The sequence below is a fragment of the Leptopilina boulardi genome, unplaced genomic scaffold, assembly GCF_019393585.1.
Source record: "Leptopilina boulardi isolate dan_hultmark-lab unplaced genomic scaffold, ZJU_Lbou_2.1 LbouV2_278, whole genome shotgun sequence".
In the NCBI taxonomy this organism is placed as follows: Eukaryota; Metazoa; Arthropoda; class Insecta; order Hymenoptera; family Figitidae; genus Leptopilina; species Leptopilina boulardi.
Window position 1 is genome coordinate 2,484,381 of NW_026137838.1, and position 25,409 is coordinate 2,509,789.

Here is a 25,409-nt window from a genome sequence, read left to right on the forward strand (position 1 = left end):
TAATTAATTTTTTAAATAAATTTCAAAATTAATTTAAAAATAAAGGCGTACACTACTAAATTTAGGGAGTACGAAAAATAATAAGTATATACTGAATTTTAAAGAAAGAACGTGCTTAGACCATTAAATGAATGAGAAACAATCGCCCAAAAACCGTGAGACCAACTCTTTTTGCAGTCCTTTACATTTTGACTTTCTTTCAAACAAAATCGTGTACTTTAAATTTCAAATTTACTTCTTTAATAGAATTTAAACGAGTTTTCAATTTCTGCACAAGTTGAGAAGCGCAAATAATGCGAAACGAAAAAAAAATTAACTTTAAACATTAAATTTATTTTAAAAATTTAATTAAATTTTTAATTTAATAAAAAAAATAATTAAATTTTTATTTTAATAAAATAAAAAAAATTTAATTTAATAAAATGAGTCAATGGAATTTATTATATTCGAATAATAAATTAAATGATAAAACCCAGTAAAATGTGAACTAAATGTAAAATTTTATTAGCATAAACGGAGCTAATTTTATTCATTAAGATTAGATTCCGATCAAATGATATATACTTGTTTTGTGTACGATTCTGGATATATGGGATTTGAAATTAAAAAATTTTTTTTTTATATGTTACTTATTTGCCTGTCCACATTTGCCCCGTTATTTTACAATATAAACATAGTTCACTTGTACAACACTGATGGTAAAACAGTTTATCGGAATAATAAACGAAAGATAATAAATATTAACCTTTCTTAGATAAAAAAAAAAGAATAATAAAAGTCTAACCATTTTAACTTCTAATGAAACATATTTTAAATTGTCTATTATTTGCAAAAGGCAAATGTAATTTCTAAAAACCTATTTAAATGCGCAAAAAAGAAATTTACTCAAGAGATGACGCCTGTGTTAATTAACCACTTAGAACATTTCCATCTCATTTACATTTCAATAGTTTTTTTTTTTTTTTATTTTTTTTAAACAAAGCGATTATTTTTTTTCTCAACCAATTTTCTATTTTCAAAGAAGTAAATAGTTTTTAATTAATAATTTTCGTGTGTGGAAAAAGTATTTCTGATCCCGAAAAAAAATCTCAATATTTTGGTTTGAAGTGAAGCGCGAATGATACTAAACAGAAAGCAATCATCGTTGACGAGAATTTTTTTTTTTTTTCAAGAAAAAAATATTTGATGTATGCAAATTAGTAGAATAACGATACCTTCTTCCGGCGCAGCAGCTTCCAGTCAAAGTGACTCATCCTTAGCTCGTTAACCTTTCTTTCTTCCCTCGCACTTTTTTTTTATACACCTTCCCGAATATCACCTTTTTTTCACCCTTTCTTTTTTTTTAAATTTTTTATCCACATCAAAAATTGAAGTTCGATTTAATAATATTTCTCTCAGCTCACTTCATTTCATCTTCGTGCGTGTGTCAAAAGAAAAAAAAAAAAAATCTTTCGCTCCAGGTGAGGGACATTGTCCACTTTAAAAAATCAACGTCATCATCACGACACGATGTATCTGACCGGTCATTGAAAAATTCATTGTTCTCCATGCTTGACTCTTGAGAGATGCAAAAGTCGAATTCATTTTCGAAACATAAGTTAAAAAGAAGAAGAAGAAGAAGAAAAGATTCTCAGTTCTCTAAAGTCAATACATCAATCACTTCCGGTTTTTTTTTCCCCCTGTAATATTTATGCAATCGTAAAAATGATTTTGCAAAAAAGAAATTCGTCAAGAGGATTATATAATAATTATAAAATAATTTTGAGAATCGAGAAAAAGTCGATTTCCATTTCTCTCTAAACTAAATCCTCGAATTTTGAATTAGTCACATTTTTATTATGGGTAATAGAAAATATCGACTTTGTCTAGTATCACAGAATCCTGTACCGCCATATAGAGCAAGTGACTCTCAAATACTATTCCGCCCGCGTCTTTATAATGCACCACCCTTATATATATAAATTTCCGAATTTATTTTCTATAATTCCATATTCCAATTTTCTTGTGTTATTTTAATTTTTTTCCTCATATTGAGAATTACATTTTCAAATATAAAATCACTTTCACGAGATGCGAAACACACACGAGAGTTGTTCGAAATATACCGGCATTGTTGCATTATCGACTGACCCCGTTCAAAGCAACCGACGACCAACGACACCCTGGATTTATAGGCGTCAATTTATACAGACACATAATTAATGAACCAGTTAATGATCGTAAAAAAAAAATTATATATGCAAAGTCTCACTGTTTGTAACCGCGTTTATTTTCAAGTTCCATTGATGAATTTGATACGTTTACTATAGGGTGCAGGGCGGCGTACTGTCAAAATATCGGAAGAGACGAAGCGCCACTCGAGGGGTGGGTGAGTGGGTGGTGTAAAAGCGAGAGGGATAATAGAGAAAGAGGAAATCAGACCGTATAACTACCACGGAGCATGCGTCATAAAATATATATATATATATATTTATCCTCAGACGCTTTTATCGAAAGCGAAAATTTTTTTCAAGAAAAAATTCTAATTACCACACAAGAAAGAAATTATTTTTATTTTATTTTTCTATTTAGAAAAAAATTTTAATTTTCCAATTTAATTTTAAATTGGAAAAAATTTATTTGATTCAAATACTCGATTACTTGACTATAAAATAAATATTTACTTGAACCAAATAATTTCTAAAAACCAAATAATTAAATTAAATTTATTTGAACTTCTGTATTTGAAACAAATACATGGAAAAAAAATCTTCACCTCTGGAACAAGGATAAATTTCATTGGAACAGTGATATATTTCACTACAACAGCTAAAGTTTTCGCTATGAGAAAAATATTCCAGATAAATATTTTTTTCCGTGATACCATTTTATTGACTCAGATAAAATAATAATTATTTTGATACAAATAAATTTTCTTTTTAGTGTACTAATTTTACTAATATTTTTACTAATTTAATTGATTTTTTCAACCTAATTCTATACGCTGAAAAAAAAATTTATTTGATTCAAATACTCGATTACTTGAGTATTATCAAATAAATATTTATTTGAACCAAATAATTTTTATTTGAATTAAATAAATTGTATTTGAACCAATAATTTCTGTATTTGAAACAAATGCCATCTCAAATAATAATTATTTGATACAAATAAATATTTATTTGATAATAGTCAAGTAATGGAGTATATTTGAATCAAATAAATTTTTTTTTCAGTGTACATAATTGCCCGTGTATAAATAAATTAATAACATTTTACTAAAAAAAATAAAATTAATAATTTATTTATTATAAAATAATAAAGCCTAAAAAAACTGAACGTTCGAAACTAGTTATAGCTAATTTAGCTAATTACAATTAGCTAATTTTTACTCTTTGTCAAAAAATTCATATTTACGATTTTAAAAATAAATAATTTAACATAAAAGTCAAGTTAATAATTTATATATTAAAAATTACTATAATTATTATATGAGATACTGTAATTTGTTTTTATTATATAATATTTAAAGAAAATATTTTTTTAAAAAAAAATAATAATAAAAATAACGTAATTGCGTTCAGTGTAAAAATTGAACCTCGCACCTTTATAACTGACTATATATCATGAACGTTCAAACAACCGGTGTTTGAAACAGTTGGCTCATATATACATATACTCTTATGTGTACAGACCATTTTAATACTAAACGAACGGCGCGGTATACTGTTTATCAATTTCAAATAAATCATATATAGGGGCAACTGAAACACCCTCCTGTATATATGAGAAAGGGTACACTGTGCATTAGTAAATTATTACAATAGCCAACTTATCGATTTAACTTTGCAAATTTTAAATAATGCATATAACAAAACAACAAATTCAAATTCTCGACCAATTACAGTAATTGGAATATTTCATTAAAATAATAGAAATTTCGAAAACAGTATTTCAAAAATATTTCAAATTAATTAATAATTTCATTTTGACAAAAAAATATAAATTTTATGTAGAATAAAATTATTAATTAATAAATAAATAATTAACAGTTAAATAATTAATTATTAATTAATTGTTAAATAATCTATTATTAATTAATTATTTATTTATTATTAATTATTATTTAAATTATTTAAAAATAAAAATTTTACTTCGTCCAAAAAAAATAAATATTTATCTTTAATTTATAATTTTTGTCGTCATTCAAAAGCTACTTTTTTTTGAAATTTCTACAATAAATCAGATGGCAAAGTTATTAAATGCTTCAATTAAAACTTTCTATTCATTTGAATTTAATTAATTTTCTACTAAATTGAATTTGAATACGAGTTTTCACCGCGTTCGCGCAATTATATTCAGTTTTAGAGAGATTTGATTCAGGTTGAGGTTACATAAGAAAAAGGAGGATTCGCAAAAAAAAAAAAAAAAAAGAATCTATTTAAACATAGATAATTTCACGATTACTGGTTAATCGCAAATTGTAGCTAATTGAATGAGGTCTTTACATTGTAAACTAAACTTGTTTCATCATAAATTATCTTACGTAAAAGAGCGCAATATATTACGATGAAAATTAAATCTGTAAATTTAATACGAATAAATATGTGAATTAATTTCTCCTCTCTTGTAAACATATAGTTTTTTTGAAAAATTCAATTTCTCTCATAATAATAATAATAGAATTTTATTATAATTTTTGTTTTTACAATTTTAAAATTAATGAAAAGAATTTTAATTTTATGAACACGACGACGCTATTGTTATTTTTTAAAGATTCATTTATTGTTATTACTAATATGGAAGCTGACCTACATATTTACGAATTGAATTATAGTAACAAAATGAGACATAAGAGATACACTATACTCTTCGCAAAATTTCCCATGACTAATAGAAATGTGTCGTTGAAAGCCTATTTCTTCTTCCCTTTTTTGCTACACGTTTAATATTATTTTCTTTGTCATATACAGAATAATATTTTCTCTTTGTGAATGACATCACAAAATTTCTTCTTTTTTCGTTCAGAAAAAAAAAAAAATTTAAAGTAATATTTTTATAAAAAAATTATGCGAATATTTTTTAAATAGAGGCAACAAAATCATCAAAATTTTGTATTTTGAAAATTATTTAAATATTTTAAACATTTTTTAATGAAAAGAGATTCAACCACCGGAAATTAGAAGAGAAAGGAATTGTTTTTCGCCCAGGTAGCGACATCTATTCGCAGGAGCCTAAACTCTCATCAAGAATACTTTTACCATTAAAGACGAATTTGAAATCGTATCGTTCACGTGTTGTATTGTCTACATAATACGGATTGACACATTCATTATAATGTGACTTAATTCAACCTACGAATCAGCCTTGCTCATTATTTTTGCAGAATACGCATCACATTAAAAAAAGAAATCGAAAGTGACCTTCGAGCTCAAGAATGTTCCATTCCTATTGTCATCTCGTGACATTAGATTTTTTTTTTTATTATTCCTTTATAACCGTTTTTTCATATTGACCATTGAAAAAAGAAATTCGATATATTACTTTCTAAAAAAAAAAAAATAAATTAGAAATTTAGAAAAAGTGAATTCAGAAAAAAAGAAATCAATTTATTTTGCTTCCAATGTAATTTAATAAAATTTTATTTTGCAACTATAATAAACTATTATGCATATCAAATTGAATAAAAGTTATTCAAAGATTTGAATTTAGATGAAAAAATATACACAATTAACTATGCTTTCTTTGACCGAAATTAAAGTTTTAATGAGTTGCAATTATACGATCCAATTTCTTTTTCGTGGTCACTGATCCATTTTCCCTTAGGACTGAAAAGCAACTGATCTACAAAGATCATCATCATCATTAGAAATACCTGATTGCAATCTCTATATATATATATATATCGACTTCTATTTTGTATTTGCCAGAGCCTTCAACTTCGCTTCACTTCAAGAAGCTATCGGAATCATCTCGAGAGGCTTTCGAATTAACACTAAACCATAATTACGATTCTAATTAAGCACGCTTGTTAATACATTCGGCCGTTACTCTCGTGTCTAGTAACAATTCAACACATATATATAAAATAATTTTTCCTACATACAGTCGCCAACTTTTTATATATAAAAATTTCCAACAAAAAAAAAAATTAATATATTTACGTGATGTAATACTATTTTATGCAATCATGTTGTGCAATTTAATTGTCATTAAATAAGTATGATGCGTAACTATTTCCTGGCTAAGATATATAACAATTGAAAGTAAAATATATTTAAAAAAAAAAAAGATTTTTTTTCGTTCAAAATGAAAAAGAAAATTTTAAAATCGTTTACAAAAAAAAAGGGACGCATGAATAAATTTTAAAAATAAATTGTTAGAAATTAATAATAAATTATTAATAAAATAAATTATTTAATAAAATTTCATAGGTATATATTTTTTATTGAACCGAATTTTATTTGTTCGAATAATTATTTTGCAAAATTTTCATTAAACTGATTTTTTTGTATTACTGAATTTTTATACAATCGAAAATTTAATTTACAGAATTTTTATTTTTTTCGCAGATAAATGAAAATTTGAGCAAATAAAAATTCTGTTAAATGATTTTTTCCTTAAGTATAAATTCTGTAGTATAAAAAATCTGTTATGCCTATGAAAATTCTAGCAAATAATAATTCGAACAAATGAAAATTCGTCTAAATCTAAAATAAAATTCTATATATATTAAATTCTACCTATAATAAAAATAATAATAAATAATAATGTAATAATAATTCTAATTATTTATAATAATTAATAATAATAAATAAATAATAATAAAATAAATAAATAATAGAGAAAAGATGTTATTTATACTTTTTTCTGATGATAAATAAATAATAATAAATAAATATAAATTAAATAAAAATTCGAGCAAGTAAAAATTCAATAAAATATCGAAAATCGGTTCAATGAAAAATTAATAAAAATTAATAAAAAATAATTAAAAAATTAATTCTGAAAATTAATAATTCTAACAAATAAAATTCAGCTCAATGGAAATGATATCTAATAAAATTCTATTGAATATGAAAATTCTAACAATTAATTTTTAGAACTTATTCATACGTCCCAAAAAAAAATCAAAAATAATTTGATTTAAATTTTAATAGTATACAGAAAAGAAAATTTATTTGATTCAAATAATCAGTTACTTGACGATTATCAAATAAATCTTTAACAAATAATAATAAAAATAATAATAATAAAAAAATAATAATTTAAATAAATAATAATAAATAATAATAATAAATAATAATAATAATAATAATAATAATAATAATAATTTAATTTAAATAATTTTCATTTTAATTAAATAAATTGTATTTGGACCAATAAATTCTGTATTTGAAATAAATAACAATTACCTCAAATAATTAAATTAATTAATTATTAATTGCTACTTATTAATTGTTAATTGTTAATTGTTAATTATTAATTGTTAATTATTAATTATTTAATACAAATAAACACATATAATAATTAACCGATTATTTGGATCAAATAAATTTTTTTTCACTGCAATAAAAAAAAAAAATTCCTCCAAATCATTTTTTTGAGAAAAAGAAAAAAAAATTTCCATAAGTAAAACGTTCAATTAAATAGAAATCAGTGTTATCTTAAAGTAAATTGAAAAATCTTAAAAAAATTGATGTAGTATGTAATTTTGTCACGATATCTGAGAAGATAACAAAGCAAGTGCTTTGTGAAATTTAATTCGGTAAGTAGTGTATATAAGAATCTTTCTATAAGGAGAGAGGTGAACAATCGACCTTAGGAAGAAAAGAACAACGGTCCATATATATATATAGTTCGTGCCTGCCTATCTTCTCAACATAAAAATCACTCTTTGTATCTTAGCCAATTAATGTCGACTAACTAATAATACATGAATGTATGGACGTATATATAATTATTTCATGATTTAAATAGGAGGACAAAAGTACTCTATATATACACACAAATATGTTTATATATATATATATATATATATATATATATATATATATATATATATACTTTTTAGAACTTATATATGTATGCGTATTACAGTGTAAACCGTGGGTATCAATTTTCTATGTAAAATACCTTATATACAAGATAAGCAGATCATAATTGGTAGTTTGCCTCCGGTTTGAGATATCTCGATATAATACGCGAACCGAACTGTTTTCCCGCGAAGAGAGAGAGATTATCCGTTTCGTGTGCGCAATTCCACTAATTGTTGATTGTGCAATAAACGGAAGAAGCGTATATATATGAAACTTTCCGACAGGATTAATTTCTTAAACTTTACATGCGAAAAAAAATCGTTTTTAAACTCGATAAAAAGAAATAAGTATCAAATAAATTAAAAATTATAATATTATTATTATTATTATTATTATTATTAAAAATTTTAATAAATTATTAAACTGCAAAATTAGAATTTTTTTTATAAAGCAATTTAAATTTTATAAACAAAAATTCTAGAAGAAATGATCTAAAAAAGCAAATTATTTTTTTTTTCCAGCAAAAAATATAAAAAAGTATAAATTATTATAAAATGTTAATTCAGGGTTTTAAATTACAAACACGTGCTTACATTGCTATTACATATATATATACAGTACGTCAATTAACTTCAATTATGTTTGAATTTAAAATGGTTGAGTGTCATATTTTACCTTGTTTATTTGAAGCGCTTTTAAAACTTTTCCGGTTTACACTCTCGCATATATGACGTTATTATACAATGAGAAAAAAAAAAGTGCAACAAAAACGATTTCATTATTTTCAAACTTTGCCCGCACGGAAAGAGAAACTAGAAAGATAATAAAAAAAAAAAAAAATATGAGAAACGTAATTTTTAGTTATTTGAAAAATTCGGGAAGTCGTGAGACTGACAAGAAAGGTACAAAAAAAACAATGCACTGTAATTAATTAGCTCTGATCGTATATCAGCTAAGAGGTTCAATAGTTAACGTAAAACAGTAATAGAGGTAACCGCACCACAAACTGAAGTGTTACAATTTATTGTTTTCAGTTGTAAATGAACTCTCATATACGCACCACACTAACACTTATGAGCGCACTGACTTTAATAACATAATGAACAAAGATACGCATCTCTCTCTTTGAATTGTTTTATTGCTTCTAAACTGTGCTCACATATTTGTTTTTAAACCAGTTTAAATTTGTCTCTCTAAATCTTTAAATGCTACTTCATTTATTTAATTTTTATTCAGTATTATAATAAAACTAGCAATATTAAACGCGCGCAAGCGCGCCAAATTGAGTATTTAATTGTTTGTTATAAAGAAATTAAAGATTAATATTATCAATAATAATTTAAATTTATTAGAATATTATTTCATATTAAATGATAATAATGAAAATTATTATTATATGTTATTAAATTATATATAAAATTGAATTATTTTCCAAATTTTCAATTTAAAATTCAATTATTTACCAAGTTTTCAATTTAAAATTAAATAAAATTCAAATATTACCCGAAATTTTAATTCAACATCAACTTAAATTAAATTATTATCCAAAATTTCAATTAAAATTCAATTATTTTCCAAAATTTCGAGTCAAAATTAATTATTATCCAAAATTTCAATTAAAATTTTATTATTTTCCAAAATTTCGAGTCAAAATTAATTATTATCAAAATTTTCAATCAGCAATCAACTAAAATTAATTATTTTCAAATTTTCAATCAACAATCAACTAAAATTAAATTATTTTCAAATTTTCAATTTAAAATTCAATTATTTACCAAGTTTTCAATTTAAAATAAAATAAAATTCAATTATTTTTTAAAATTTCTATTCAAAATTAATTATCGAAACAATGCCAAAAAAACATTGAAAAATTTTAACCAACACAAAATAATGTCAAACAATACATTTAAAAAAAACAAAAGACCTATAACAAATACTAACTTCAGCTGTGGACAGAATGAACGAAAGATATTCACGATTATTATATGTAATTTTCTTTTTAAAAAATTTAAAATTTCTATAAAAATCTATTACAAAGTAGCACTAAAAAAAATGATTTAAATAATAATTGTCCTCGAAAAAATTATTATTTAATAATTAACTATTATCAAATAAATATATTTACTTGAACCAAATAATTTTTATTTGAATAAAATAATTTTTTTAAACTCTATTTTATGTAAAAAAAAATTCATTTGATTGAAATATTCGATTACTTGAGTATTATCAAATAAAAATATTTACTTGAACCAAATAATTTTTATTTGAATTAAATTAAATTTTATTTAAAAACAATAAGTTTTGTATTTTGAAACAAATACAATTTAATTGGCTCGAATAAAATAAATATTTATGTATATGTATTTGAATCAAATAAATTTTTTTTTTTTCAGTGTAGCATTGAAAAATTTAATCAGGAAATTTTGTAAAACTGTGTCGAATGTCAGTATATATGGATAAAAGACGAGGAATAAACGAACTTGCCCCGGTGAAACGCAGGAAATGTCTCACGCCTTTCCTTCGTGACAGGACGCATTTGGCGAAAAAGAATTGAAATCAATCAACGTCTACCGACCCCGTGCATGCAGCATTATTGTCGTATATGCAAATTCGGCGCGTCACCCGCATCCATAAATTACTGTTTTATCAAGTAGACAAAGGATACACCATAAAGAAAAAAATGAAATAAAATACCATCGAGGTGGAGAAAGCTCTCAATTTCATACATGTATATATATATATATATATGAAAATGATATTTATCGAAAAAGAAGTCAAAGGATGAAGCACGTGTTAAATGATACTTAAAAAAAAAAAATTATATTTAAAATAATTATTTTTTTTTTTTTTTGAAAATGGGAAAAAAGGTTTAAAGATGAACTCTTCTCATAACAGAAAAGTGGCGGAAGCACAAAACAATTAAAATTCAACGAGTCATTTAGTTTCAGCGCGTCTCAAGGTTATATTAAATTCTCTGAAAGTGACACCCCTATTTCCTGCCTTATGACTCTTAATCTAATCATCATATCTGATTCCAAACATAAACTATTGTACCTAACCGACTTTAAAAACTTTATAAGTAACAAAAAAAAAAAATTTAATTACTTTTGTATTCTAATGATATTTAAATTTTCAAATTACTTCTATGCGGCAATTAAACAAATTCAACGATCCAAGAGTAATTTTCATGGTTTTTGAATTTCTATACTTTCACTCGCGCAATATTGCTTCCCTATAAAATTCAACACGATATCACTGCAGGCGCAAAATAATAATTACAATAATGTTTTTCACGAATTTAACGAAGCGTAATCTGATTTATTTTACTTTTAGAAAAAAAAAAAATGTGAAAAAAAATTAATGAAATAAATTAATAATATTGATTTTTGCCTGACGATTATTTACACTTTTTATACAATTATAAAAAAAAAATTATAATTTTTGCAGATTCTTATTAATTAGCGATATAGTAAATTCAATGGATCAAAATTGCGTCAATTGTTCTTCTACATGTCGCGAGGAACGTGATGGAACTAATGATAGATTTATTAGAATAATTGTATTCAAATAGTGTACCAAGAGTGAACACATAAACAAAGGAATCTTTGTTTTATCATTAGAGAAATAAGGTATATATGTATGTATCGCACGTGCATTTTATGTACTGTCAATGTATTTACTTTATTTTTTTTTATATTCCGCAACGCACTCTCCCTGCTATTATTTTAAAATACCGATTTTTATCTCGCAATTCAATTCGCAAATATTTCATTTCAAATTAAAAATCATAAAGCAAAAAAAAATTCTATTTCAATCAAATTAAATGTAAATTAAATTATTTTGGTATAAATAAATTAATAAATAATATAATAAAATTAATAAAAATAATAATTTATAATAATTTGAACGTTTTTTATCCAGTTTCAATTTTTAATAATTCTAAATATCACAAAAACTTTAACTTTATTAATAATAATAATAATAATAATAATAATAATAATAATAATAATTACTACTATTGTTTATAATAAATAAAAAACAAAGATTCAATTAATAATTATTTAATGAAAATAAAATTTAAAAATTATTTAATTTTTGTTTCAATCAGCAAGCGAATAAATAATCAAATTAATAAAAATAATAATTATTATTATTGTTAATAATAATAAAAATTATAATTATTTTTATTGTATTTTAAAATAAGTAAATATTATTATTATTGTTTTAGATTAAAAAAAAAATTGCTTTAGATCTTATAAATAAAAAACACAACTATTATTTAACAGGGTGTCTATAACAAAGATTGAGAAAAAAATTCCCTGACTTTACTCTGATTCCTCCCTGACATTTTTTTGATTTTTCCCTGACTTTTTAATAACCTTATTTCTGCTTTTTTTGGACAAAAATATATTGTTACTGACATATTTAACAATAAATTAATTTCTAATGGTAGTAACAAATGGTAATAAAAACCATATTCAAGTTTTTTTAGATTTAAAAATTTTTAAATTCACAAAAAAAATTTTAATTTTTGTAGAAATTTACAGAAATTTTCCTGACTTTGAATAAAATTTTTCTGAAATTCCCTGACATTTCCCTGACCGTTAGACACCCTGTTTAATAAAAATAAATTTTTAAAATGATTTAATTTTTGTTTTAATCCGCAAACGAATAAATAATTAATAATAAAATTAATAAAAATAATAATTTAATAATCATTTTGAGGTTATTTTTATCTAATTTCAATTTTTAATGATCTTAAATACCACTTCATTAATAATAGTAATTATTATTATTATTATTATTACTATTATTATTATTACTATTATTGTTAATAATAATAAAAATAATTATTATTTCTATTGTATTTGAAAATAATTGATTATTATTATTGAGAAGCAAGTTTTCAAAACCTGATAAATCTATATTTTCTTATTTCGAGAAATTCAAACAAATGACTTTCCACACATAAACACTAGAGTTAATTTTAAAATAAAAAATTTATAATAATTTATTTCTATAACAATGTTTTTATATTCAAGACGTTATGTTTCTAATTGAACTTTGGCATAATTGAGTGATTTACAGGTTTTGGTAATTTTTTCTAATATAAAACATACAAATTGTAAATCATCTTGGTTATGTCAATAAGTTTTTGAAAAATGGATTTATCAAGTTTTGAAAATTTGCTCCTCTATTGTTTTAGAGTAAAAAATTATTTATTGCTAAATTAATTATAAATAAATAAAATCAATTAAGAATATAGAATGAAACAAAAGTGGAATTATATTTCACTAATTCAATTCGAATAAGATATACTAATCTCAATCTAAAACGAGAGGAACAGAGAACAATTAAGCAGAGTCTAAGAATTTTGCAAAACTAATTCGAGGAATTAGCATCGTCTGGCCTATCTGCTAATTAAAGTCTAAGATTACATTTTAACGACCCTCCCTCCTATATATCGAAAGAGAGAGAGAGAGACTTGTTTACAGAAGAGAGAAGATTACAAGTTTTTGATATACATAAAAAAGGGTTATTACTATTATTGATTGGGTTTCTATATTTATCCTCTCTCGTGAGAGAGAGAGAGAGAGAGAGAGAGAGAGAGAGAGAGAGAGAGACCGTTCATTGATAGGACGTTGCACTAGGATGACGCCATCCTTTCGGGGTAAAGTATGCAGGAAGTAAGTCTCTCTTTCTCTCTCACCGTGCGCGTAATGGAAGTCGAGAAAATATTTATCACTAACAGTATGTAGACTCTATATATATATATGTGCTCCAGGTATAGGGCTTCTATGCGCACAATACGATAACACAAGAAATCGTGTGTGCACACAGTTCCGAAGCCCGGAACGAGACGCGAATGTGGCCAAGAGGTAGATTTATGGGGGATGGAGGGGGGGGGGAGGGAGGCACACAGCCTATGACCAGGTTCACGGTCACGGGGACCAACCGATCGTCCATAGTCTGACCACCTAACATAACCCGACCGCTAAATTACACCCTCACTGAGTAGGTATAGCATTAAATTTATTAAGACCACAGAAAATTTGTTTCCAATCCTGGGTTCAAATACACAATTGTTTATTTTCTCCGTATGGTATTCTCTTTCAGTTTCAATTTATATATATATAGTTATAATATTTTCACTTGATACGACACCGCGTGTAAAATTATAATCAAATGAAAGCCGAGAAGAAATTTAATTTAATCACATATATATTTTTTTTATATATATATAATTTAATTTAAAACACATCACACAAGAGAAAAAGATTCACGCGGCGACAATTATTTTAATTAAGCTCTCACCTGTGTTGAAAAGAAATGTATAAAAATTAAATTATCTTATTTTATAATTAATTCCCATTATTATTTTATACCTCTATGTCTCTTTTGTGTAAAAATCAATTTACATTAATGATAATAAATTATTTTTTTAAAAATATAATTTTGTTTACTAAAGTTAAGATTAGTTTTCCTAAGTTAAATAAACATCTTCTATTTACAGAGAGAAAAAAGATAAAACAGATATTTTTTTCCATATTAAAGTGGAGCAATAGTCTACATTTTTTTTTTCAAATAAAAATGAATCATTATTTAGGGAAAAAAATATGATGACTTTTAAAATTTACTTACGGAAAATAAATGTTAACTAAACTGAGATATTAGATTCTAATGATCAATTTTCAAGACACCTCAACGAAGAAAATGAAACTACAAGAGAGAGAGAGAGAGTAAGGGGCGAATAGTTTTTCTGCTGCAGAGCAATTATCCAATTACCGCGTTTACATTGGCTTTGCAGTCTAATAATTGCACTCCTATAACTCGGTAAGAAAAGTATTGGCCTTCAAACTAAAAAATACCTTGCTCTCTGGACCACACATGTGGTTTAGAAAAATTATTTGCCTTCCAAGACTAAACCGCAAAAAGGAACTTAAATTTCTTCTTCACGCATAGTGTATTTTGACAGAAAAATATCAAAATAAGTTATAAATTTAAAAAATTAAATTTTTAAATATTTTATAAAAATTAAAATAGTTTTACTTTTATTAATTAAAAGTGTATTAGAAAATAACTACTTCTCCATCAATTTAAAGATTGAATAAATGATTTATGACGAGCTATGACGTTGCAAATCGCTCCCCCTTTTCGCACTTTCAAAGATAAGATTTTAAAATCAGTTGTAAGCTTTCAACTCTTTAAATTTACACACGATTCATATATACATAATTATATGCATGAACTTGAATTTCGTATGCCCGATATTTTTTACCCCCCGTGGCTTCAATTTATTTAACATTTTTTATTTCACAATTTTTTTTTTTAATTTCACAAATCTTGAAAATTATTTTTAAATTTTTATTTTGCAAAATTCAATTTTTTGTTCAACTAAAAATTGAAAAGTCAAAATTAAATTACGATAACAAAAAAAAACCTCCCCGAGAATAAAAAGGGAACAATAGCTCTCAAGTTCAATCCCTTTTTATAAGACGAGAGACAAAACTTCCCTTCGATATAGAAAAAAAAAAGAACCAGGAAAGCGAGATGGATCAAATTTCTCTCAGAGTGAAAAAAAATTGCTGATCGCAAAATAATAAAATTTTTAAAAAAAGAAAAAAAAACTCACCGGCAAGTTTCTTATTCCCATACGAACTTTGGAGTACTTCCTCATAAAAACTCGCCAAAGCACGTAAGCCATGTTGATGGTGATGATAATCCCCGATGATATCCGTCGGATCGTCACCTTGGAATACTCCTCTTGTCAAAGTGCCTCTCTTTCAAGCTGACATCACGATTCACAACATCTGACATAGATCAGTCTTGACCACTGACGACTATCGTATTTCATTTCCTCTTGTGCCATAATTCTTCCTTTGACTTTAAACTTGATTTTCAATGAATCCACTCATTATTCTTCCTTTGATTTCTCACTTTCAATTATTCAATTTTATTTATTTCCTTTAAATTATTAAAAAAAATTTCACTATTTCCTCATTCAAGGTCAGATTAGATTTTTCCAATGTCGAAATTGTCACTATCTCAAAAAAATTTATCTCCTCATCGTCCTCTAAATTGCGATTACGTATATTGCAAATAACCTTGCAATTTGTTCTTTAGTTTTCACACATTCAATTTTGTTACATAAACAAACCACAATCAATGAAGCATGGATCCAATTCACGATCACTGGAAATCAAAAAGGAAATCTTTATTGCGACACTGAACTTGAGAATTTTAATTTTACATAACCTATAAAGCAAATTAATCCCGAAATTATCATTTATTACGAATTAATTTTAATTAAAATATAAAAGTGCAATAAAATTATTCTTCATTTTTAAATTCGTATTAAACGAGAGATAAAAACAAACGTCCTTGATACAAGTTTGTTTACCTTTCAAATATTTTTGCACTTTTCTAAGAATAATTATGAACTGCTTCCGCACATAACAGGAGAAAAATAAACTGCCCTCAAACTTGCGTAATAATAATTGCAAGGCATCACGAGGAGCATGTATATATATATATTCAACAATGTAAACGCGAGTCACTCCTTTCGTATTATAACTTGCAATTTTCTTGATTTACAATCCGAGAAACCGACAAAAAAAAACATCCTTCGATGTTAATACACACATAATTTCATTAATAAACAATGACGATGACTCGAGAACACACTAAACACGACTATTCACGACAATGTTCAAACTAACACTCGAGAAAATTTCATTGTTAATAACCGTTAACAATTCCGGATTCAAGATGGCGGACTTGCAACAAATTTTCAATTTTTCGATATTTCGATATTTTATTCAATCACTCGCGATTATTTTCTTTTTGCACTTATTAAAAAAAAGAAATTCACAATTGTAAATCCGATTGAATTAAATTTGATTGGAAAATTCGGGAAAATTCATACTATACGTCGCGCGCGCTTTTTCTGAAAAATTAACCTCAATTGACATCGACTTTTTTCAACGACAATTTAATCAGGGAATAAAAATTGTTGAACATCCATTATTTACCAATTAAACACTGACTTTTTTTTTCGATGAAAATTAAATATAAAACAATAAAAGAACGATGAAAACACTACTCACAGTTGACTGCAGCACTGTCGGGAAATAACTGACAATACAACACACGCAACCGGCTGGTCTCGCGGGTTCCGCGCCGTTCATCGAAACAAGGGGAACACGAACAGGATCATTTCAAAAACTATGCAAAATTAGGAACGTTATAAAAAAAATTGAACCAACGGATTATTTGAATTATTTTTTTTTAGGAAAATATTAAAAATTAAAATATCAATAATTTGTTAAATTAATAAATTAAAAAAAGTGAGGTTAGAATTTAAGTTTCAGCGCTAATAAAAAATAAAAAACAGGAGGATCATGATTTGAAAATAGAAATGACATAACGAGAAAATATAAAATTAATTATACATCGTTTCCTACATTGTAAATTATAATTTAATAATTAAGGATATTATTCATTTCACGGAAAATGATATTTAAAGGGGATATTCTAAAGAAAATAAATTTGCCCATGTTGTAAAATTAAATTAATTACGATAATTTTTTTTTGATAAATTAAATTTAATATTGAATTTTAATACTAAATTTAATTTAAATTGTAATAAAATTTAACAATTTAACAATAAATAATTAGAAAAAAAAATTATAAATAAACAAAATGAAAAAATAATTTATTTTAAAATTTAACAATTTTAGTGACTAATTATGATAATTTGTATGTTAAATATTTTTAATTTACAATATTATAGTGAAATCTATTATTAATTCATCACAACATGGGCGTTAAAATTGCGAGGCTTATAAATAATGAATAAAATGCATATATAGAGAGTATTCAAAAGAAATGAAATGAAATGTTGAATTTCAAATAAACTAATAAGGAACATCAAAATGAGTTTCAATTAATATTTTAACTGCAAATTCAGTGCGCAATATAGACTAATGAGGTATTTCTCAAGACCTCCTGGAATGGAACAATATAGTTAATCCGTTATATGTAGAGCATAATGAATAAGACATTAAACTAATTATTCAATGTAAGAAATTTTTTCATTTGAAAAAAATTGTAATAATTTAATTGCGTTAATAAAAATAAATAAAAAAAAAAAAGAAATTTTTGTTTAGCAAAAAAAATAGAAAATTTATAAAATTAAATAATAAATTTTAACTAAAGACTGAGAATAAAAAATTCGACTAAAGAAATAGAAAAAAAAAACTGTGGAGGGAAAAAAAAACTCTTCTCCTTTACAGTCTCTTCTTGCTCGGCATCGACTACTTGAAAATACAATAGCCAATTGCGTAGGCGATTTAAACTCAGAATTTTGCTGCTAAGAAGTATATACGATAACAAAGCGTGTCTCTTTTCGCCCCAAAAAATGCAATCCTATGCGCTTCTTTCACTAACGGTTGATATAACGAGATAATAATTCTTCTACTCTCATATACATATATATATATTTATTATCGCCTCGAATCTTAAGTATGCGTGAAATAGCTTAGAAGTCTCTTATTTTGCCGCGTCACCTTTTCTTCAATATATATATATATTTCTATTTGATTCAAGCCAGTCTTTTTATAGAGCTAATAAAGACGTTTCTTTCCCACATCCGCTCTCTCTCTCTCTCTTTCTGCGTTTTCTAACGATATAAGGTCGAGGATCGCGGAGTATCGCTCAGTATAAAAAAAATCCAAAAAGAAAGCTCACCATTTTATCAGGTGGAAGAACAAAAAAATCTCGAGTGAATGCTTGTCTTTCATGATTAGCATCGTCGCCGTTGTGATCAACGAGATCTCTTCCAGTCTCGTGGCAGAATCCTTCCTTCCTTTGAATTCTCACCCTTGTCCTCTCATTTGCTCCATTAAATACAATCTGTTAAAAATTATTTTTCAAATTAGTATGATGATAATAAAATTATATTTATGAAATGAAAGATTTAGAGTATATTTTGTCTCATTTTAACTGTTTTGTGACTAATAAAATATTGAACAATACCCAGGGACAAAGTGTAAAGAAAATTATTGTAAAGACTAGAAAATATTTCCTCTTGTGTGTATTTTCTCTCTTGAATAGTAGAAGGAATAAAAGAAACGATTCGAAGACCAAAAAAAAAAAAAAAAAAATTGCATTTCAAAAGACCCTATTGGTCAGCCAACCCTCTTTCATTCCATATAGTATCAATGGTATATCTACCACGCAGGTCGGGTACATTCACATTTACATTTCTTGAACGTACACACAAATGCTAATATACATGAGACAATAGGCGTACCTTTATCACGTGACCAACACGTGAGTACCCTCAAAAAAGACCCTCAACTTGTAACTTTTTTCCTCTCTCTCTCTCTCTCTTTCTTTCTCCATTCATATGGTTCGCTCATTTTGTGGGTGACGGCGAAGACTTAAAAAAAAAAAAAAAATTCAGACGAGGCAAGTGCTTTGATACCAAAAAAAAAAAGAATCACGTTCCTATATACTTCAAAGCACACTTCTTTTTTCCCTCTTCAAATGCAAGACTTATGAAATTATTCAATCAAGGTTAATCTTTAATGGAATCACACTATAATAATTGAATAATTTTCTCATTTAATACTTTTGTTTTTCGCATTTGATTGTAGGAATATAAAGTGATTATTTATTCAATTGATTTATAAGTGTTTTTTTTCGTTTAGAATTGCTCGATGAGTAATTTGTAACACAAAAATTAAAAAAAAAAATTAAAATAATTAAATTAATAAAATGAAAAAAGGGAGGAGAATGGAAAAATTAATTTTGGAAATTTAATTTCGAAGATATAAAATAAAAATTTGACAGGTATGAAAAATAAAAAACAGAGAATTAAAAAGCGGTTTTTATAATGAGAGCAACGACCCTCGAATAAATTTTTTTTTTTTATCCCGATAAATCGTAATTACTTTGATGGATTTATAAAATCGATTGTCGGGTTCTGGAAGAAGCCGAAGTTGAGTATATATGATGTATACTCGAGTCACTCCCCTTAGTGGTTTTAATGTCTTTGGAACGCCGGGAGCACGTGTTACAGTTCACAATGAACGTGTAACAGGCCGTGGCTACTTTCAAAGTATGTGTGTGTGTGTATATTTCTCTTCAGAGTCACGCATATAACCAACATTTGTAAATGATCTCTATACGTTTTATGTTCCGGATGTTTGCATGCAAGTTATTTTGCGATGTATATAAAGAAAATTTTTTTTTTTTTTTTTTTTTTGCAGAAAAATTCCATTCATATCCATTTATAAGAAATAAAATATATAAATAAATTGATAAAAATAGAACAAATAAATTTAATAAGAAGAATAATAGAAGAATGGTAAATAAACGTTTATTATTCGTCTATATGGGATTGAAACAAATTAGGAAGATAAATCGAAGAGACACCCAGTGGGGCAAAACGCGATTCATGAATCATTGTTGTTGAGCAACAACTGTCGAGAAACGCCTCTCACTACAAACTAACAATAGGATAGTACAATAATACGATCCCATTATCACGATTCACCGGTAACGCCGGGTTATCTGGATTAATCAAAGTATCAAGTATATATATATATATATATATATATAAAATGACAATAGCGAATATTATAGCAACAAAACGATCATGTTCTTCCTTCTGATTCGATGATTCGAAATTATTATCCACGCGACACTTATTATAACTTTCTTAAATTCTGACACTTGATTGCGAAATTTGATTTTATTTTTTTAATTGTTCAACTTCAATAGATCCAATTTAAAAAGATTAAAAATGTTTCTAAAGAATATTGTAAATAAAAATTTAATAATTTATAAAATATTAATAAAAGTAATAATTTATAAAATATTAATAAAAGTAATAATTTAAGAAAACGAAATTTTTTTAAAAACCTTTTCTGTGGCTGAGAATATGCATCCCTTATTAATGAACGAGTTCGGAATAATCTTACTCATATTAACGATTTCGCAAAAGAAAAAAAAAACCCCGTATAAATGAAGAAAGGAGAAAAAGGGTTCTAAAAGAGAAGAAAAAAAAGGCAGGAAAAGGTATGGACCAAGGGACTAAATAGATGACTCACCTTTACTGCGAAAGAGAAGAATCTGCTCGACTTAATGTCCTCCATTACTTTTTGTTCTTTTCCCCAGAGATTCAATCTAAAAAAAAATAGCAAACGTCAGTGATTCTAAATTCCATTAACAATCTTAAAAGTGTTCCTAAAAGAACCAAATTAAAAATCTATAAAATCAAAATTATAATAAAATCAATATCTCTTATCATATAAAATAGAAAATTTCATTTTTAAAAATTATTTTCAAACAAAATACAATCAGGAAGTTATAAAATAATTCTTTTAGTAATTATTTTTGATATACCTCCTCTTCTATTTGGATTTTCTAGATCTAGAAAGCGTGACATATATGACAGCTGGAATGGATATATTCTTCCTGAAGAAATACGATTCCCTTCGCACGATGATCCCCGCGGAACCGGCTGTGAAACAGTAGCTCTCTTGTCAAAACACCATAACTCTTCCATCATCACAACTTTTGTCATATAGCGCAAAATGCAATAGGCACCTGACAAAAGAAAAAAAAAATTCTTTGTGATATAAAAAAATCATCTCCAATGTGACGAAATGAGGCTTTGCAACGAAGCTGAAGTACGCAACGTTTATGATAAACGATTTTTAAAGAAATAATTTTGTAAAATAAAAAATTGTATAATGTTTTGCCTAAAAAATATTTTTTTATAATTTGTTAATTAATAAAAACTACAAGAAATATTTTTTAGGCGAAAAATTATAGAATTTTTCATTTCAAAAAATTAATTCTTTAAAATCGTTTATCATAAACGTTGCGTACTTCAGCTTCGTGCTTTGCACTCGTTACACTTCGTTGGGAATTCTTTCCAACAATCGGAAATGAATTGTGCAAAATATTTAAAACTCGTTCAATTATACTATTATCAAATTAAAATAGTATTAACTAATAAAAATTAGAAAAAAAATTCAATTTTAAATAAATAAAAATAGAATTCAATATAGAAAATAAAAATAACTATTAAAAAAAAAGAAAGGAAAAATATTTTAGGAAAATGGTAAAACATAACCTAGAACTTAAAAGGGGGAGATATTTTGCTAGGAGGAAAGATTCATACATAAATTCACGCCACTGTTTGCTGGAAAGCAATACTCGAGTTCCTTAAGAGGCTTAACGTGAGAAAGAGAGAGAGAGAGACTTACCAGTAGACGCGCGCGTTCTTCTTTATTCTTTGTTCTCCGCATGGTGTTCTCCAGGCAGAAGAGATGAGAGAAAATGAAAAGAAGCCCGTGGGAGGCTGCGGGTATACTCGAGAGAGAGAGCATTGTCGCGTGGGCCTGCATATGTCCTACGAGCCAAGTCCATTTGTCCCCTTGCATTTGTTTGTCGTTGTCGTCGTCGTCGTAGTCCTCCGGTTCGAAATGTGCACGAGTCGTGTTCACTTGGAGATCCACTTTAATCTCAAAGCGATTAACAATGGTACCGACCACAGACAAGCTATTCCCTTCTTTATGAGATTAAGATCTCTATGCAACAGAAACTCCTGTAAACTTCACATTAAGCCTTTTTTTCATGCGTATATATAATTTATCCTCCGCCATAAACAAATTTTCATTTTTTCTGTTTTTAATTGCATGTAATATGATTTTTTTTAAAATTACTTTTTCCATATTTCATATTTAGTCTCACGGTTTTCAAACTGTAAATAGAAAATAAATACAATAGTACATTGTGCACCAAGTACAGAAAGGAGCAATTTTCCGACGAGGGGTTTAAAAAATGCTTCTTTCTCACTTATTTCATGTTGAACCCGGTTGGAAAAACATTATTTTTGTGCTAATTTAATGTAAGAAACTAATTTAAATTATCTTTTACTTTGTTGCGAAGTATTTTGAGGTTATGTTCGTCCTACTGAATTTAGAATCTCTTACACGGCACTTATTTTATCACTTTTTCGATTCATTTAGTTAATTTCGATCAATAATTAACCATAATTAGAGAATTTAAAATATTAAAATACGATTAAAAGATAAATATACAAAAGAAGTGTATCATCTTCAAACGACTTTCGTCAAACTAGCCGTAAACTATTTTCGAAAACCAAGGTCATAAAACTTTTACAAATTTCCGCTAGATGGCGCAACTATAGTGTTCCCAATGCAGAAAAATTTCGATTTAAGTTCAAAAAAGTTGAGATTTTATATATAAGTCTTCGAAATTAATTTATGTAATTTAATTTTAAATTAAAAAAGAATAATTTTAAAATTATTAAATAAATTTTCAAGAGGGTTAGGTTAAAATTTAATAATTTTGCAATAAATGCAAACTTACTTTTTTGTTAATGGAATGTGGTAATCTTGTGAGCCTCGCGAAATGAGAGGAAGTTAGAGCTGATTTCTTCAGGAAACATAAGGCGTTTTAAGTATTATTCTCTCTTGGCACTTTCGTCGCACTCCCTTGCGCGTATATATATATATATATTCTTTTCACTTCCTACTGGCAATATGTGGGCAGCACGGTTATTAGACATTTTTATTTGCAAAACTCTTGCGTGTACACACGTGAGACCATTGTTTTGCAATTCACGTTTCTCTATCCTTCGGGTATTTGATAAAAATAACGATGAAAAGGGAAGAAACAAAAAAAGAAAACACCTATTGACATTTTCTTATTTTTATATATACTAAGAATATTTTCTTTGATCTCTTTTCTGAAAATTTTCTTATATATGGCAAATTAAAATCTTCTTTTTCATCATCAATTTGCAGTAATGTATTTTTGATTTTTTTTCTCTCTCCCTTTTGTCTTGCAATTATCCAGCGAGCGATTATTTTATCCCAACACTTTCATTTGAAATTCACTCACTGTGAACGTCATTATGTCCTGGTGGTGAATACTCTCAACGAATATAAATGAGTACTGAGACGGCTATATAGTGATAATATTCCATACAGTCAAAAAAAGCAAGTGTCAAACTGGTTTACATGTCGACAAGAATATATCCTACTTCCAAGGATGCAATCATTCAAACAGATGCTTAATGTATAATTTAATGACATTTTGATTTAAGATCACTTTCCTTTCTTCCGGCAATAATTCTTTAGGATAATGAGAAATGTCCCTTTAAACAATTTTGTTTTTATCTGCAAGATGTAAAATAAATTATTCGTTTGGACACTTTTTTTTTGAAATTTTAATAAAATTTATTCAACAATAAATAGAATTTAAATAAAATATTAACGACGTTCAAAAAAAAGTTATGAATTTGAAAATTAAAAAAAGGATATTTTGAAATAACTGTAAAAAAAATTCGTTTTAGGGAAAAACGGAAATAAGTACCATAATCCTCTTCAAAAATCACTGACTTTCGTTCTATTGCTGTTATAAATTAAAGTGAATGCGCCTTTTATCATGAATTATGTTTCTCTGTTACGTGCGGATCCTACGCACATCCTCATTCCAATTGCCCTTATGGAGATAGAATCTAGCTCAATTTCATAAAAGAAAAAAAACTCATTATTTTGAGGAAACATCAACAAGCCTGTTGAAAAAAAAACATAAAAATAAATAAAAATATTTCAAACAATTTTTATAATAATCAATTGAAAATTAGTTTTCTTACCTGCGATAGGAGCTCATCTTCCAAAAATAATATCACAAATATTAAAAACTGAAAAAAAACCTGAAAATCAGACAAAAAAAATGGAACAATTCGTTTTTTATTTTATTAAGAAATTTCATTTTAATAGGAAGTTTGTTTTTTCGTTTAATTAGGAAGCTAATGATCTTGAAAATATGGGAAAAAAAATAATGTTCAAAGTACCTATCGCGTGTTCTATAAATATATAGACATCCAGACAGCTTGGTAGGAGGATTCATGGGGTTGATGACCAAGGGTTGTAAGTGGGTGCGGCTTTTCTGATAATAGCACCAAGGGTCTTAAACGAACTTTCTCTCTCTGACCATTCAGTCGATTTACAAATTGCAAACACTGAAAAACTAATTTATCAATGATAACGTCAATCCAGCATCACTCACACTTCATTCTTCAATCCACTCTAAAAAAAACAATCACATTCAAAATAAAAAACACAAATTTCGAAATAAATTATAAATCTAAAATAAAAACAAAATTAATTTCAATAAAATATTTTTAAAAAAATTTCATAATTATACTATTTTTATTCCGAAAGGTAAAGAAAAATTATTTTAAAAAAAAATTATTCCTTATTTTATAAAGTAGAAAATTTTTCTCAGGAAATAAAGTGAAGAGAAGGAAAATAAGTGAAATTAAGGATATGAAAGGATCCT

At 26.0% G+C, this 25,409-nt stretch overlaps 1 protein-coding gene across 1 annotated transcript in view; it reads right to left on the bottom strand.

Annotated features, from left to right (window-relative positions):
- Positions 1–16,211, bottom strand: part of LOC127282032 (uncharacterized) — a 347,280-nt gene extending 331,069 nt beyond the window's left edge. The window contains exon 1 of the mRNA XM_051306104.1: positions 15,652–16,211. Within this exon, the coding sequence (XP_051162061.1) occupies positions 15,652–15,723 (72 nt within the window). The 5' untranslated portion in view covers positions 15,724–16,211. The remainder of the gene's footprint in view (positions 1–15,651) is intronic.
- Positions 16,212–25,409: the final 9,198 nt, after the last annotated feature.